The following is a 17,500-nucleotide window of genomic DNA, read 5'->3' as shown; positions in this document are numbered from 1 at the left end:
CTACTGGAATAGTTTAGCAATTCGTATCACAGATACGTACCTGAAGACATGGTTCTAATATAAGCCACCTGCAGGCACAGTTCACGTTAGATAGCAAGCTGCTCTCAATTGTTTACAGTATAGAGCGAACAGCGTTCTAATATTTCATTGCAATAAATTAGCTTAAACAATCCTGCAGTAATTTGATGCTAATTTAACATCCATACATGTTGTTTTCATTTGAACCAGGTGAAAAAGAAATATACTTAAGTTGTGTTTTTTCTCGATGCACTTAAAATATTCTATACTAAGTGCATATTAAATGTGTATATATATATATATTAAATCTAATATTTATTATATTACAACCATGTCTTCAGAGGCTACCTGTGATACGAAATATATATATAAACGATTGTAAGAAATAAATCTGAATTATATTTTGTTTGTTTTTTTCTTTTTTTTGTAATAAATTCCTTTTTGAGCACTCATGTCATGTGAAATGGCACACTTTGAGGTGAAACGTTAGATGCGAGTTCCTTCCCTCTCTCCATTCTTATTGTGTTCATTTGAGCCTGCTGAGTTTTGTACTGGCATGTTGAAATTAGATAACATGTCATGTGTGTGTATAATGTATATGCTGTATGTAATAATAACCTCTGACTTAAATTGCGCTTATATTTTATTTAACAATTAAACAAATGAGCTATGAAGTTATTATGTTTAACTTTGATCCTTTCTATTTGCGATCCCTGTGGCCAGTTGAAGCGTCCCTCTTCCGCCCCGCTCCTGAACGCCAGTGCTGATGCCGACCTCAGGATCAGGGCCGACTTCAACTCCATCATCTCCGAGCTGGAGGTGGTGGGGAAGCTCAGGCAGTCTCTGACCACCAGAGACGTCCAGCAGCAGCAGCAGCAGCAGCAGCAGGCCCACCAGCCCACCAGCCAGGCTTCACTGGTCAAGGCCTCCCAGGGCTCAGACACGGAGGCGGAAAGAGTGGTGGACCCCCACCTGCTTCAGGCACGGCCCCACGTCCGCCCGCAGCGCCAGCAGAGCTCCCGGGTCCGGGCGGTGCAGGAGGACCTGTCCCAGAGGAGCATCCCCGCCAGGCGCAGGGGGGCCAAGGCAGGGAGGAAGCTAAGGCCTGGTAAGCTGGCGGAGATCCTGAGCCAGCTGAAGGAGAAGCCCTGCACACTGCTCAGGTGAGAGTGGAGTTGCTGTTACATGGAGCATGTTAACCAGGGCACAAGCACAGGACTAAGACTCAGACTTAAATGTCAGTGGGAAAATACTGTGTTTTCACAATGCATTGTTTGCATGCTTTGGACGGTACCATCTCTACTCAATAGCGTTAAAAGGCCAAGGGCAAAAGGTTGAAATGGCAAGATGTGGATTTTTTCCACACAAGAGCTTTTGATGGAGAATTGGGTCTGTATTAACCATACAATCTGGTTCATTTTTCTCAGGCGCAGTGTGCAACAAGCATTGATACCTGAGCTAGCTTGAAAGCAGCAATTTGCGTTTGACTGCTGTAAAGAACAGCAAAAAGTAACTCTAATTAAAAGAGGAAGGTGAACATGAGAAACATTAGAAATACAGCCAGAGAAGAATATTAAGGTCTGTATTTAAGGCAGGCTTGAAAATGCAATCCTGTCCAAAGTAAATGGCTTTGTGGCGTTGGTAAACAGCTCTCTCATACCCACACTAATGGCAAGCATATCCTCAGCCTACCTCACCTTGGAACGAAATGCAGAGTGAAACTAGGCCACTGAGAGTACAGAGGAAGACATTCTATTTAATGTTCCGAAAACAGCCTTAGAGATAGGTAAAGATAGTCCTCCTTCTCTAGCAAAACAAAACCGCCTCTGCTCGTGTTGTTTGCAACTCTCCAGGGAAACTCAGATGTGTTTATTAGTCATTACATTGCCGACACAAGCGCTTTAAGCAAGCAGACTGCTGGCTGATGGCTGCATCTGTTCTCTTGTCAATGTGACCATTTGGCTCATTTTGCAACAATGTCTGTTCTATAAAAAAACATCATGACTGTCATTAGTCTCCATCTCTCAATCTGTGTGTTGTTTCCAACCACCCAAGTTGCTGTCCTGCTATGTCCTCATCTGTGATAGTATTTTTATTGCGTTAACCTCATACATTAGCCTGGATACCAGACCGAACTTAGCCCCGCCCACAACATTTGAAGTTGGGAAGTTCGGTCTGGCGTTGCTCCATTGGGGAGAAACTATCTCCGATCAGAAATAGTCGGACCAATCAAATTGTCAAGGCGGGCTTTATACGATGATGGACAGATGATCAACAGTAACGTAATTAACTACGTCACCAACACGCGGGTTGAATTCGTTTTCAACAAACATGGCTGCCGCTGGAGAGCTGAAATGTATAGATTCGAGTCCATTTAGACATTGACAGTGCATTAATTTTGAAAGAGGAACAGAGAAACGCGATCAAGGCATTTGTCAATCGAAAAGATGTTTTTGCCTTCCTTCCTACGGGATCCGGTAAAAGTTGAATTTATCAGCTGGCCCTGGTCACATACTACGTTGTTCTGATTGGTTGTAGGTAACCAATTGAACGAAGAGGCATTTTTTCTCCTGGTTTGGTTGAAACCCGCCCCATAATCACAGCCCAATGGAGCGGTATCAGACTCATATTCTGACTAGAATTATGAGTATGACATCGTCAGGCTACTCATACATGCTGTTTATTTGTGTTTCCAAATGTTATAAATTGAAAAAAGGAAAATGATACAGCTAGTCAAAATTATTTGGGCATTCTAGTGTAGAAAATGTTTGCGCATTCGGCATCAGTGATCTCAAATACACTTTTCTCTTGTGCGGATGTACAGGTAATGTATGTAATGTGTGTCTGTATGTTTATATGTGTTAAACAGGAGTGAATCTGTGAGACTGTTGCCCCAGACGGGTTCTGCCAGTGGACTGTGTGGCAGCCTCCTGCGCTGGCCCAGCCAGCCACTCCTGCTGGACTTCCAGGGTTTCGCCACTGAGCGTGGAGGCGTACCGCCGGAGGTGGAGGTGCGTGAGTGGGTGCGGGAAATCTGGAATGCCTGGTTTGACGAGGTCTTCCCCCCACTGAAGGAGAGCGCCAGCCGCATTATCGTGGACAGCCGGAGGAACGCCTTGGTTGTCGACAGCGAGCGGACGGAGACCCGCGAGGTGACTCCGGAGCTAGAGAACGTGGACCTGTCCAAGGCGCTCCCCGAGGGGGTCACCGTGGCCGACCTGCAGGAGGAGGTGGAGGCCCTGAGCCAGGCCATGGCCCAGCAGAAGACAGTCGGCGCCTTTGACTTGTGCCGTCGCGGGGGACTGTACAAGAAGCTCGGCCTCCTCAACCAGGCCATGGAGGACCTCAACCAGGTGAACACAGCTGCTCTCATCATTTGTCATCATTTGTTCCTGAATTGTAGTTAAACTTGTTCATTACAAAAAAGTGGATGTGTGTTTTTAGAATTTTACAGAATATGCAGAATTTTTCTAAAAAGAATCAAATGAAACATTATGAATACCACTGTGATGCTTAGGCTAGAGGAGCTTATCAGCTGAGAAACAGGCATAGCAGAGGTCTGTTTTTGTTAACAACTTGGCTGTGCATGGTTGGACGTGACATTGTTTGTCTCTATAAAAGGCCATATCCCTGGAGCCGGGCTTACTTGATGCCTACTGGCACAGACACAGCATTTATCTGCTCAGAAAGGACGACAGCAGTGCCCTGAATGACCTCAACTTCATCATCAAGCACACAAAGAAGCATGCCGGTAGGTCAATGGAGAGACATGTACGTATGCCGATGAGAATGTATCAGATAATAAATGCTCAATACACAATTACTGTGACTGTCTTGTACTGCGTCTTGAAAAACCAATGCACAGAATCACGTCACTATGTTGCACAGGCCTATTATTCGGTTCCTCATATGATTGCATTCCTGCAATTTGTGCAGTGTTCTGCTTCTGTAGAGGGTTAGAAAATCACCAGCTTTCAAACGCTGGCCAGCTTGAAAATGTCTAGGTCCAACCGAGAGAGGGTTAGTAACGGGGTGCATGCATCAACTGCAGGGTGAGTGCCTCAGTCCATTTGCAGTGTGCACAGGACTGGTTTCAGACCACACGTTTTTGCCCTGACCTCTCAGATGTCTCAGTCTCTCTGAGTCTTGACGTAGGTCAAGATGAGTTCAGCCTCAACTATATTGCTAGCCCTCATTTCTGCTTGCACCGAAGACCTTATGTGACCACATTTTGAAAAGTACACACAAGCCTTTAACTCGTAGATGTGTGGTTTGTTTTTTGATGGAGTATGGTGGTCAGTTGTTTCCGGTGGGGGTGGGGTGTGTGTGTTTGGCAACATTTCAATACAATTCAAATCAATTAAATTTTATTTTTATAGCGCCAAAACAATAAAATTGTCTCTAGGCGCTCTTCAGAGCCCAGGGCCTGAACCTCCCTAGAGCAAGCACAATGGCTACAAGGGCAACGAAAAACTGTCTGTGTCTTCATTACTGTTATTATTATTATTTCATACTAGTTTTCATATGATTAAGCATTACTGCAAGAATCAATAACATCATTATCTGACGCGTCAAAATACCTGGACTGAGCATGGGGCATGATAATTCAAATGAGTTAGTCGACATATTTGTTATCTAACCGTAATAAACTTGCTTGAGACAGGCACTGCACATTAAGCTGCATGGCTCGCTAACTCACCAATTCCTTCAGACAGTTTTGCATGCTAGAAACAGAAGTGATGCAAGCTAGTTCATGTCTCGTCAGCAATAAGAGGTATGTTATATCTCAGGTTTACATTGAGCTAACTCGCATCTCAATTTCAACCCGTTCACCTACTGTGAAAGAGACTGTTAAGCTACTTTCCTACCTAACGTAACCAAGCATTATACTTTCCTGCTTTAGTAAGAAGTAACTGTGTATTACATGAAATAAAGTTAAACTTACCATGGGAATTTTTTTAAGTAATTCTGGCGGCTGTGATTTGTGGTCTGTGCGGTATTTTTACTGTATATCTACAAATACATTTTGACTAGTCATGATTTCTTTTTGCATATCCTAAATGACGACACACTTTTCTGCACTATTTTATCATTTATTGGACTGACAAGATTCACATCACAGATATCCACAATGCATATATGACTAGTGAAAATGTCAATTCAAGATATCTGGAATTTAATTTTGTCTAGGCAAAATTACAATAAAACACATCTCTAATTACATTACTGACTACTAACAATTCCCCATTGACTTTAATGAGGAAAGTAATTAAAGATACCTACAATTCAATTATGCCTACCTGAAATGTCAATTTCAGACATCTTCATTTAAATCACGACTAGTCACAACTCAAGTTAAAGATCTTATTATGACCAGTCAAAATTCCGATGAAAGATATTTTTAATTTGAAGATATCTTAGATATCATTTTGGGTATCCAAAACCCAATCAGCGCTGATAAGGAGTTCCCCTGATCCTTTGGCTGAGATGGTTCTCACTGGCCTGCCCCCATTCCCATACTTTAAGTGGTTGCAGTCGCTCACACCTGTGTTTGCTTCCTAACCCCAGGTATCTGAGTGATACTGGGGTGTGGACCGTTCCTTTATTACCATGATAAGATTACAATTTGGAAGATAATGGTGACCACATGTTTGGTGGGGGTCACAGTGGCTGCTTTCCCTATTTTGTCGTGTGCTCAGGCAGGATATACTGTACTTCCATACAATATCTTTAATTTTAGTTTCGACTAGTAATAGAATATAATAAAAGATATCTGGAATTCACATTTCAGATAGGCAAAACTGAATTGTAAATACAATTAGTTTCACCATACAACTCAGTGGAAAATTCTGACACATGTAATTGCAGATATCTTTAATTGGAATTTTGACTAGACAACATTATATTGAAGATATCTTGAATCAACGTTTTGACTGGTCAAAAATGCACTGCAGATATCTTTAACGTAAATACTGTGGAACTTCTAAATATTAACAGGGCTTGCCATTGTAGTGCTGCTCCCACATTCTCTCACAACTCTTGCCGTAGTTGTTATGATTATTCAGCTCCAATGCTCTGCATATGTGTCTTTGGCCACTCTGCAAAAACACTTAGTCACTGCGCCTAAGCCTTGGATTGTGAATTGTTTAATTGTGTAATTAAATTATTACATTTTAAAATTCCTTCAATTGTAATTAATAGTACTGAATCATATCACGTGCAAACAACATACTATGTCTACCCATGCGATTACAGAGTTCATTGAAATATAACTTGCAGTTGCAATAAGTGGAATAAGACCTAATATAAATAACTAAATATCTAAATTAATAAAACTCTACAACAATTGCAGCACTGTTTAATGCAATACGAGCCAGTGACTGGAGGTTAAATGTGTGCTTGGGGATCTGCAGAGTCCAGTGAGCCAATCATTTTACAGCTGTGCTAATTAAACCATACAGCTCTGTGTGTGACTCCCTGCCACTACAGATTTCATATACCAACAGTTTGAGATTTTTTTGTGCCATGTTGTACTTTTTGTCATTATCAAGTATTCCCTTACAGCAGAAATGTATTTGTATTTATGTGCAGGCGGCAGAGATCCTGCACATGCTGTGATATGTTGTGTGTCGGTCCAGCTGGAGCGCATTAGTAAGGCTGCTCCCGCAGACACCCAGCAGTAGCTCACTGAGTGGGAGACTTTGGACTGTAGACTGATGTGTGGGGACACACTGCTGTTGTTCCTCCTTACTGCTTCAGTTTGTGTTTTGGTCTTTTATATATTCTTTATTCAACCAGAGAGATAAGTGTAATATAGTCCTGTGTCAACTATACACGACCCGGGCAATATGCAAAAGGAAAACCATTAAATTGGTTCAGTCTAAAATCATTTGGACTTGTGTTTTTAATTTTCCAGATGCGTTCCACTCCAGGGCTGAAATCTACAGGGCCAGAGGACAGAGCACTCTGGCCATTATCAACTTCACCAAGGCCATCAGATGCAGGCCAGAGGATGATAAGAACTACTTCAGGAGGGCCCAGATTTACATGCAGACAAATGAGATACTGCTGGCCATGGAGGACTACGCTAAAGTACACCGCAAACACATGCACACACACACACACACTCACACACACACACACACACACAGACAAATGGCAGACAAGACCATACAAACTTAATCTATTAACTAAGCCCATGTGAAAGGTGCTTTTCTGTAGTACTATTTTGTTGATGTAGATTTAAATTGAATTGCGCTCTTCTGATTGATTGCTGTGGATGCACTTTGGAATGCCATGGAAGAGTGCTTTTTGTGAGCTCGTGAAGACATTGCTATTTGTGTCAGGCATAATCTTTTCTTACCTCATGTCTCACCTCACCTCATTTTTCTTTTTCTTTTTTAAATTGCAGACATACAGCGTAAACCATAAAAGGACGGACGCCCTGATGATCCACGGGCAGCACTACTTCCAGAACTCAAACTGGCTGGTGGCGCTCGCAGACTTCTCCTCAGTGCTGCATCAGGAGCCGGGACATGCCGAGGCCAGGTAAGCTTCCGGGGCTCAGACGGCAGCCCATGGTGCTGACAGCACTCGTGGTCCCCCCCCCCCCCCCCCCCCCCCCCCCCCCCCCCTTTTCCACCTTGTCACATACATACATGCCCTAGTCCTAGCAGACACTTTTTGTCACTGCCTGTTGTATCTGTTTTGGACATATAAAGTTTGTATTTTCCCTGGGTTACTTTGGTTCTGTTATGTGATTATATTGTTTCTATATTTGTATATTGTTTCTATATCTGCATTCGTTTTCTTGTATGAATTTACAACTCGTTTATGTCCACCTTTTTGGAGCCAAATAAATGGATTATAACCTTTCAAGTTTGGAGTATCGAGAGTGCGTAATCCCCTACCTGCTGACCAGACCCACGGCCTTGACTGGATCTTGGAGTTTGACCATTAGAAACCATAGAAAGGCCACCACACTGCCTCACACAGTCCTTTTGTACCACAGGACCTACCGGGGCCAGATCTACGTCAAGCTGGGTCAGTTTAACAATGCTGCGGACGACTTGTCCCTGGCCCTGCACCTGAACCCCAACAACTGGCTGGCCTTCTACCACCGTGGCTGCCTGGTGCGAAAGAGACAGCCTGAGAGTGGTATCAGGGACCTGAGCACATCTGGTACAGTAACACATACATATATAAACATAACCCCATCTCTCAGCAAGAGTGTGATGGAACCAGATTCTACCAGAGTACACATCCAAAATGAGTTGCAGATACAAAATAATGCTACACTAAGTTCATGTCTTTTACAACAACAGAATATCAATATTTCTGGTTCCATCAGTCCCCTATATGAGCATTTATATGCTCACACAATAACCACCATGCAACAGCCAATCAGAGCAGGAAACATCAATATATGTTAAAGATACAAATGATACAGAATAACAGTAGAATAGCTATTTTGCAGTTCCATCAATCCCCTATATGAGCATTTATATGCTCACACAAGAACCACCATGCAACAACAAATCAGGCCAGGAAAACATCAATATGCGGTTCCATCAAGTGATAGAGGCTTCATGGGTGACACTGCAATCATATTCAATGTGGGATTACTGTTGCTGTTATCAAGGTGCAGTAGATTATGGATATATAGTGAGATGTTCATGTAGTGTGTATTGGGTTTATATGTTTGATAGAGTCCAATTTGTAATGAATAACAAGGTGGTGTGGTCTGCAAAAGAGATGGTTTAATAGAATGCGTGAATAAAGGAATCCATATTTTAATGTTTCCCTCTGGCATGAGATATGTTGCTGTTTTTATTTTTTTATTTTGACAGAATTGCCCCTTTTTTATCTGTTTATGTGACATGATTGCCTTACCAGCATGGTTGTGTTTGGTGAGACCTCTATCTCTAAAAGATTGTATGACGGATTGAGGTTGTGTCAATTATATGACACGAAGAGCAACCTTTCCATCATGTTCTTTTAGATGTGAGGTAGATTGAGGAGTTTCATTCCAGAATGCAATATGTTTGCATTGCTTTTGCTTTTTTAACCAGTCCTCTTACTGCCGAATGCAAGCACTCATATCCAGCAACCTAACCAATATAGCAACTGGCCAATCATAGATCCTGTGCAGCAGGATACAACAACAACAACACACAACCGGCTGTACCCCCAGTACCCAGGATCTGTAAAGGCCCTCCTTCACAGTACAACATGCGCTGTCTGTAGCCCACAACTACTAAACACAACAATATGACTGCCTAACCATAGAACCTGAGCAGCAGAATACAACAACAACAACAAAGCTGTCTTCATGAGCATTTCACTGCGGCCTTGAAACCGTTTCATTGAATTAGGCCCACAATACCTCCAGAAGGCTCAACGGTGGTGTCTTGCGTCCCAGACCGCTTACCCCTATATACTCATAATGGATTAGTACACGTGTCACTACCAGAGACAACAACAGATACACCTCAAGATACACCTCGACAACATTTCACATATCTCGCATATCTCAATGTAAATTCAGATTAATTCATGACCCCAAGTCGCTTTTTCAGCAGGCTCAGACAATTCCTTTTAAAAGTTCCCTCGAGTGATCGTCCTCAAAAACCGAAATCCAACCAAAGTGTTGTGGTTGAAAGCCTCTAACACCTACGTATCTCCATTGGTCTTATGTGCGCATACCAACCTTGTTCCCTCCTAACTACAACTAATCTTTATTACAACTAAAATGTATCTGCTTGCTCTTATTCTCTCCTCTCCTCCCTTCTTCTCTGCCCCCCACCCTTTTTCTATCTTCTTACCTCGGCGATTCCAAGCAGATGGGTCCCCCCTAATTAGCTGGGTTCTGCTTAAGGTTTCTTCCTGTTAAAAGGGAGTTTTAACTTTCCACTATATAAATAAAATTGAATTGAATTGTAATCCCTAGTGATTTGCTTCTTGCCATTTTTGTATCTGTGTTAGAAAAACAAATGGCTTATATGGTCACGGATGTGTGGGTCCAGGTGTAGCATTCACACACACATACACACTTGGATGCACACACACCCGAATGTATCTCCTCCTTCTACATTACAATATGCATATAGGCAGAACCACACTGCCACAGACGCCAGAAGAAAATCATGAATATGGAATAGCTACACAGACACAAATACATACAGTACATTTACACACAGCTTAGGCACTACATAAGAATAATGCACACACACACACACACACACATACAGAGATAGAGAGAGAGTGAGTCCCATTAACGTCCTCCGTGTCCTCTAAGCAAAAAAATTTTAGCTGAGATTAGGGTAATTTGTATGCCCAGCCACACGTCCCCTCAGCATCGCCACCAGTTCCACTTCACCTTCAGTCTCCTCTTTCATTCATCTCTGCTCAGACATGGTATATTTTAAAATTTCCCAGAAACACCCTCTCGTCACACAAAGCATCCCATACGGCTTCTGCTAAATGCACATAGGCATTCATCAAAGAGGATTTTTGTCATCATTGCTTGAAGGGTGTTTGGAATAATAGTTCTAGCATCTTTTCTTTGATCTGTCTAACTGGGTGTATCAAAGGGGGCACATCAGAGAGTCACTCAACATGTCCTTTACATTGACATATCTTTGAAAGCCCCTCAAGTTGTTTTTGGCATGCAGAAAGATGGCTTAAAGAAAAATTGGACAAGTTAATAGCATTAGTCAAACCCCAGACAGGCTGTAAGAGTACAATTCTGTAAAGACTGGTCCTTCATTCCGTGTAGGTTGACAGTACCTATTAATCCTCCTGAAAATCGAAACACAGTCACAACACACCAAATAAAGCTCTTCAGGAACTCCTGAATGACAACGGCAGGAGTGCTGCTTTCAGTTTGCTGGTAGTGAAAGTTGCAGGTTGAAAGACTTTCAAGTGACCATGTGTGAGGTGAACAAAGGGCTTGTGTAAGACATAAATCCAGACAAAAGACATGTCACTTCCTTGAAGATATTATGATTTACAGTGCCCCATTTCACCTCAGCTCTGCCAGTGTGTACACACCAGAATGCTGATCGGTGGTGTTTGTATTGCAGTGCTGATCAACGACAGCCCGGCAAACGTCAGCGCCTTCCTGCACCGTGGCCTGATCTACTCCGACCTCAGGCTGTGGAAACAGGCCCTGGCTGACTTTGAAACCGTCGTCAAAGTCGACAGGTGACCCCCCCCCAGCACCCCCCTCTCGCAACACCCCCTCTCCCCCGTACTGTGTGTTGACTCTCTGCCTTCTGTTTTGGACAAAGAAAAAGGGGGAAAAGTCAAAGTGTTTTTGAAGTATGTTCCATAATAACAACCAAAAAAAGTAGCATGCAAAGATGCACTCTTGAAATGGTTCAAATGTCATCAGTGCTGTGTCAAACAACACAGAAATAGATAGATAAAGCAGTCTTGGATACAGTCATTTAGTTTTTGCGTGCCTCTGCCTCAGACCACTTCGGTTTCTTGTGTGCGTCACTCAGCCCAATGTTAGAAAGGAAGCACAGTGAGGAAGCAAGCATGCAAACACAATGGAATTGTCCTGCCAATTGATTTCCTCTAAATGTTTGGATAACACTTTACTTGAAGGGTCCCACACAAGACCAACAATGTAATGAAAGGAAGAGCACTTCATCTACCCTGTTTTCAATGCATTTGATCGTTACATAATAACCTTCCCTGCCAATGCAAGTTAATTATATGTCAACATAATATACTTGATAGGGATGGAGCACACTTCAGGAGTACAGGCACATATATGTATTATTAATAAACATAATATTCATAAATGAAGACATTTTGTGTTAAATTAAACTGGGTACAGGATAAAACTTGATGTGATTGTGTTTACATGTGATTGTGTTTAAATGTGATTTTGTTTACATTATGATTTTGTTCATATGTGATTTTGTTTATAGATAGTTTTTCTGTACCTAAACTCAAAACTAAGCTCTGTATGGTGCCGCTCTTCACATGTTTGTCACATTTCTTAGTCACAGGCTAACTCAACACTCAGTGTGATATAGTGCTTTTTTTGGGGCGTCTGGCAGCACTATAGCCGTGGCCCATGTGAACCTGGGCCTTATTTACATGCTGAAGATGAACCAACAACACGAGGCCATCCAGATGTTTACCAATGCCCTGAAAGTAAACCCCACCTACGTTCGAGCTTACATCTGCCGTGCCAAGGCCTTCCATATTGTAAGCACTCATAAAATCGTGGCTGAATACATAATCTGCTCCCAGCAGCAGTGTCCATTATCACTGATTTAGAGTTTGTGGTCAGATCCCCAAACAATAAAGTGTGCTGTACATGTGTGTGGCTGAATCTTGGAAGTCCATCCTGTATCCTAATGAACAGGCGGGTGATTTGAAGAGTGCTTTGAAGGATCTGACCCGTGCCTCACACATGAAGCCTGACGTTCAGCAGCTCTACATCCTGAGGTAACGCAGCGCCCCGTCTGCTAGCAGCAAATGTGTCTTCACCACATGATGAGACGTTGTGATAGTGAGCTTTAAGACGGTCTCTTTCCACAGGGGTCAGTATTTATGCGACATGGGATTGTTCACCCAGGCAACCCGCTGCATCGAGTATGCGGCTGAGATGAGCCAAGGTTAGATGTGCGCTGCATTCGTCACTCAGCTGCTTATGTAACGCTGTGTGTGTGTGTGTGTGTGTGTGTGTGTGTGTGTGTGTTGGGGAGCTGCCTAGCTTTAAATCTTAGGGGCCAACATCTGACAGATCCCATGTCATGTTGAATCTGCTTCCATGTTCTTTGTTCTGTAATTTTACTTGTACAGTACACACTCAGAATGTCAGTAATCTAATGTCATGCCTAATATTTTCATCTCCCTTTTCATTGAGTTTAGTCTGTACACGTTTAAACATCACTTTTCCTCCTAACATTAAAAGGGATATAAAATAGATAGTATATTTAAATCTGATATATGTACAGTATATCATCACCCTCTGTCCCCCCATAGCACTGGGCTCATCATCCTCTGTCCCCCCCATAGCACTGGGCTCGTCCCCATTGCAGCAGGCTGCTGTGCAGTCTTTCCTGGGGAACAACGACAGGGCCATCGCCTGCATGACACACGCTGTGGGCCAGAGCCGTCTCCCCATCCTCATCCTCGTGGGGAAGACGCAGATGAAGTCAAACCTGTTCCCGGTGAGTCCCTGGCCTCCTCACCTCCATAACTGCACAGATCATCCTTCTTTTCCAAGGCCTTACTGTACAGATCTAAAGCTCATTACCCTTGTTAGATTTAGGTGGATTTCATATATCAGACCATAACTCCACATACCAGACATCTCTTAGACCAGGGGTACTCAATTAGAAACCCAAAAGGTCCACTCGCCAAATTTCCATTCAGTCCAGGGTCCGGAACAGTGACGGTCAAAATCCCCAAACTCCAACAAAAACGTCCGAACTATGCACAAGAGGTGATGTGGCCTTATTTGTGTGAAAGGCGACACAAGGCATACTTGTCAGTCCACTCTGTCTTAAATTCGCGATTTTTGGAATCAACTTTTCGTTTTTTGTCGGGTTTAAAGCCCGCCATGATTTTCGTTTGCTGAGAAAAAGATACCATTCACAAATCTATCTGCCCGCGTTGTTGCCATTGACACACACAACCTGCGTGACCCAAAGAGCTTGCGGCCAACATTTAGTGAGTGAGTTGTCATAGTGATGTTGTTATTACAGCTCCTGATTGGACCTCTGGATTGGACACGGAAGATAGAAACCACATTGAGTAGGAAAAAATATAGCGATATAGCGCGAAATCACGCACCAATGAAAACTCGCTTGGATCATGATTCAATTAGAATGTTGATTTTGGCTTCGGTCAAAATTTGATTGTGTCTGGGTCCGGATCCGGACCGCGGTCCGCCTATTGAGTACCCCTGTCTTAGGCAGTAGAGAGTTATTGTGTGGGAATTCAAGGCAACGTTTTCATCGGAAATCAGTTGTCGTCTTTGAGACCAGGTATGCTGTCTCTCAGTAAGTAGGTCATATACTGTGAGCAATTAATTTGTGTTGTGGTGTGATAGAAGTCGTTTTAACACCCACAGGCCCCTGAAGTGTGGAGGTTGAGAGACATGCGCTACAGATGAAAGTGGTTATTTTCTCCAGACAGTAATTACTATGCTCTTTAGGGTCCCTAGTTCAGTGCTCTTTGCTAATGGGCTTTCGTAACTCCATAGGTGGTTATTGCTGATGTTCTCTTCCCATTTTTAAATGCACAATATGTGCACGTGCTGCTAGCCACTTGCAGAGATGCAATCAGCGCTTTGTTTACTAGTCAATATAATCGTAATCTGTCAGTTATAGAAACGTCTGATCTGAAACAATTGCAGGGAGATGGTGGGACCTTCTTCTCTGCAGGGTGTTTTTTTTTAACTTTCCCTTGATCTCAGCACACACTCGCCTTTTGTCTCTTCGCCCTCGTCCTTGTTACTCCTTTGTGTTTGCGCTCATGCTTTATATCTACTGCTTGCAGGAGGCGGTGGAGAGCTTTAAAAAGGCCCTGGCGGTTCTGTGCCCTGTGGAGAGTCACCCAGTGACTGCACCAGAGGCCGCTCAGATCTACCACCTGATGGGAATGTGCTACATGTCCCAGGACCTCCTGCAGCAGGTGCTGATTGCAGAAGTGTCTTAAAGTGATAAGTGCATAGGGGAGCATTGCAAGGAACAAATCATTATTTGAGTGCTCATTTACATGTGTGCCATAAATCACCCCCCAAAAAACATCGTAAACAGTAACATTTTAGTATATGTAGCCTTTATACGTCACTGGATCCCGATATCAGTAATGAAACTTCAGAAACAACTTTGCCCATGCAAGGAGTCACATTGAATCACTATAAATGAATGTGACTGTATATTAACATAGCTACAGAGGAAGCTGTGTTTTTGTGGCTGAACGGGAATCTCCCTCTTAGGCTTGTGATGCGTTCACTAATGCGTTGAAGATCAACCCGGACTACGCCGACGCCTACCACCAACGTGGCCTGTGCCGCATGCGGCTCAACCAGAGCAGGAGTGTTCAGGACTTCAACCGCGCGCTGTCCCTCAACCCCTACTTCTTCCAGGTGGGATCTGCCCTACACACACTTGTGTTACACTTAAGCCTAGAAGTTTGCAAGTTTTCAACTCCGACTAGTGTATTGATGGAATAGATGACTTAACCATGCCTGTCAGTTTCCTAATATGAGAAACACAATCATCATTACACTCTGTTAGAAGATTATTTGAGGTTTATTTTTGGAAGGGAGGTGAGTTTGTTCCTGTTTTTGCACAAGGCGTTAAGTAAAAAAAAAAGCAGATACCTAGCCTAGCCTAGTAACGAAAACATCCTAGATAGAAGTAGAGCTACTCCAACACTCCAATGGATTTTCCCAGCATCTACAGAAAAATGACCCTGCATTGGCATTGCAGGAAGGCTTTCCACTCCTTCAGAGTTCTTTGATGTGTCTCCACTGAAAAGTCTTCAAAGGTTTTTCTATTTTTTTAGAACCCTCTGATGAATGGCAATTTCCGGAGCCCTTCGAGAATTGTTGGTTGTGAATGCTGGGATTTTCTTTTCTTCCCAAGCTGTGAAGTACCTCTTGGAGGTTAATACTCACAAACGAAGGTTTTTACAAGTGGAGAAAAGTGGAGTGTTTTGTAAAGATCCCTTAAGTGCTGCTGAGTATCTCCTCAGTCCCTCCTCACTCTCAGCATCTGTTCAGCAGAAACCTCAGCACAGCCTTGCACATGCACTTACCTCACATTACAGCGAATTATTCGGAAGTGGAGAAGTAGTTTCTTTGACATTATAGAGAGTTCCTGTGAATCTTTTTTTTTCTGATCTCTGATCAGCTTGGCTCTTTTCCCTCTTCTCACCCTTTCCAAACTCTCTGACCCTTTTAAAAAACAGGTGTATTTGAGTCGTGCAACCTTCTATGGGACCAACAGCCGATATTCTACAGCTATTCTGAACTGCAACGAAGCCATCAAGATACAGCCAAACAGCGTGAGGGCATATCTGTACAGAGGTGCTTTCAAATACTTCCTCAAGGTGAGCAAGATAAATGAATCTCTCAGCCAGCCAGCCAAGAACCTGTCAGGCTCTACCAATACACCTTTCTACCATTTATGCTTCCAGTGTATGTGTGTATCTTTGTGTAGTTTCACAAGGGAGTATAATTGAAGTATTAACATCACTGCCTGTGGAGTACCTAAGGAGTGTTTGAATTGAGCTATGGGCCAAACTGGAAAGTGTTTAATTACATCAGACTCATTAATGACAGCAGCATGGGCTCAGTTAGGTTTTGGTGTGGGTTATATGTTTGAAATAAGTTGTACATTGTGGTGGATATATATCATTTGTTTATGATTTGGAAGAACATATAAACAAATAATACATATAAACAAAGAATACATATAAACTAGTGCTGTCAGTTTAACGCGTTATTAACGGCGTTAACGCAAACCCATTTTAACGCCGTTAATTATTTTATCGCGAGATTAACGCGAGAGATTTAATTTTTTTTTTTTTTTTTTTTTAGATTAACGTTCTTTTTGGCCTCGCAAACTGTGTAGTAGGCTAACGTTACGGTTTGAGAGTGAATGGTGAGCGCCATACGGCGAAATGGATGATAAAAAGCTTCTGAATGGAAAGTTTACTTTTAAAAGTTGTGTTGTGCAAAAGAAGCAAGCTTCACTGTTGTCTGAAAATGGGCAGCTGGCTGAACAGGCAGCTGGCTGAAAGCAAAGAAGTAGTAGGCTTACCTTTTATTGGTAACCTAACTGTTACGGTTCATTGTTTCTGAAATAAGAGGCCTGACTGCTATGTTCCCAGCAAACTTGAAAAAAAAAAAATACAATATTAAGCCATGGTTTAACTGCACTATAGGCCTTGTTTACCTGAAATTTTATTTTGTACCGCCCTATTTGGCAATGTTGGTTTTCAATAAAATAAAACATTTGCATAAAGCAAGCAAATTCACTTTTCCATGTTGATAAGGGCATTACAATACAAATAAAATGATGGAAAAAATAAATAAATGAAGGGACATTTAGAATAGATACAAATTTGCGATTAATCGCGATTAATTTTGAGTTAACTATGACATAAATGCGATTAATCGCGATTAAATATTTTAATCGTTTGACAGCACTAATATAAACATAAAAACAAGAGCTGAAATAGAGAAACAAAATGTGTAAAGTGCACAATAATATTTTGAAACACTGTTTATATGGGGTGCCTTTGTAAAATGCTGCATATTTGAAAACTGAATATTACAATACATTCTATTGCCCGTTGCCCAATTACCGTATGTATTGTAATATTCCGTTTTCAAGACATGAACATTTAACATTTACATTTATATTTACATTTATCATTTATCATTTACATTTAAATGTAACATTTACATTTAACATTTATAATATTTTACACGTTTGTG

The 17,500-nt window shown here is 42.3% G+C and overlaps 1 protein-coding gene across 1 annotated transcript in view; it reads left to right on the top strand.

Moving 5' to 3' along the window:
* LOC105899590 overlaps positions 1 to 17,500 on the top strand; it is a 38,582-nt gene that overhangs the window by 5,294 nt on the left and 15,788 nt on the right. Inside the window, exons 5-19 of the mRNA XM_042709809.1 lie at positions 686 to 1,181; positions 2,888 to 3,371; positions 3,640 to 3,769; positions 6,935 to 7,176; positions 7,304 to 7,566; positions 7,883 to 8,199; positions 11,103 to 11,223; positions 12,093 to 12,243; positions 12,404 to 12,486; positions 12,580 to 12,656; positions 12,844 to 12,857; positions 12,999 to 13,214; positions 14,548 to 14,682; positions 14,990 to 15,139; positions 15,967 to 16,107. Of these exons, the coding sequence (XP_042565743.1) occupies positions 686 to 1,181; positions 2,888 to 3,371; positions 3,640 to 3,769; positions 6,935 to 7,176; positions 7,304 to 7,566; positions 7,883 to 8,199; positions 11,103 to 11,223; positions 12,093 to 12,243; positions 12,404 to 12,486; positions 12,580 to 12,656; positions 12,844 to 12,857; positions 12,999 to 13,214; positions 14,548 to 14,682; positions 14,990 to 15,139; positions 15,967 to 16,107 (3,020 nt within the window). The remainder of the gene's footprint in view (positions 1 to 685; positions 1,182 to 2,887; positions 3,372 to 3,639; positions 3,770 to 6,934; positions 7,177 to 7,303; positions 7,567 to 7,882; positions 8,200 to 11,102; positions 11,224 to 12,092; positions 12,244 to 12,403; positions 12,487 to 12,579; positions 12,657 to 12,843; positions 12,858 to 12,998; positions 13,215 to 14,547; positions 14,683 to 14,989; positions 15,140 to 15,966; positions 16,108 to 17,500) is intronic.

This window comes from Clupea harengus, chromosome 14 (assembly GCF_900700415.2).
Source record: "Clupea harengus chromosome 14, Ch_v2.0.2, whole genome shotgun sequence".
Lineage (NCBI taxonomy): Eukaryota > Metazoa > Chordata > Actinopteri > Clupeiformes > Clupeidae > Clupea > Clupea harengus.
Note: the sequence above shows the minus strand (reverse complement) of the source record. Positions and strands in the feature narration are given on the sequence as shown.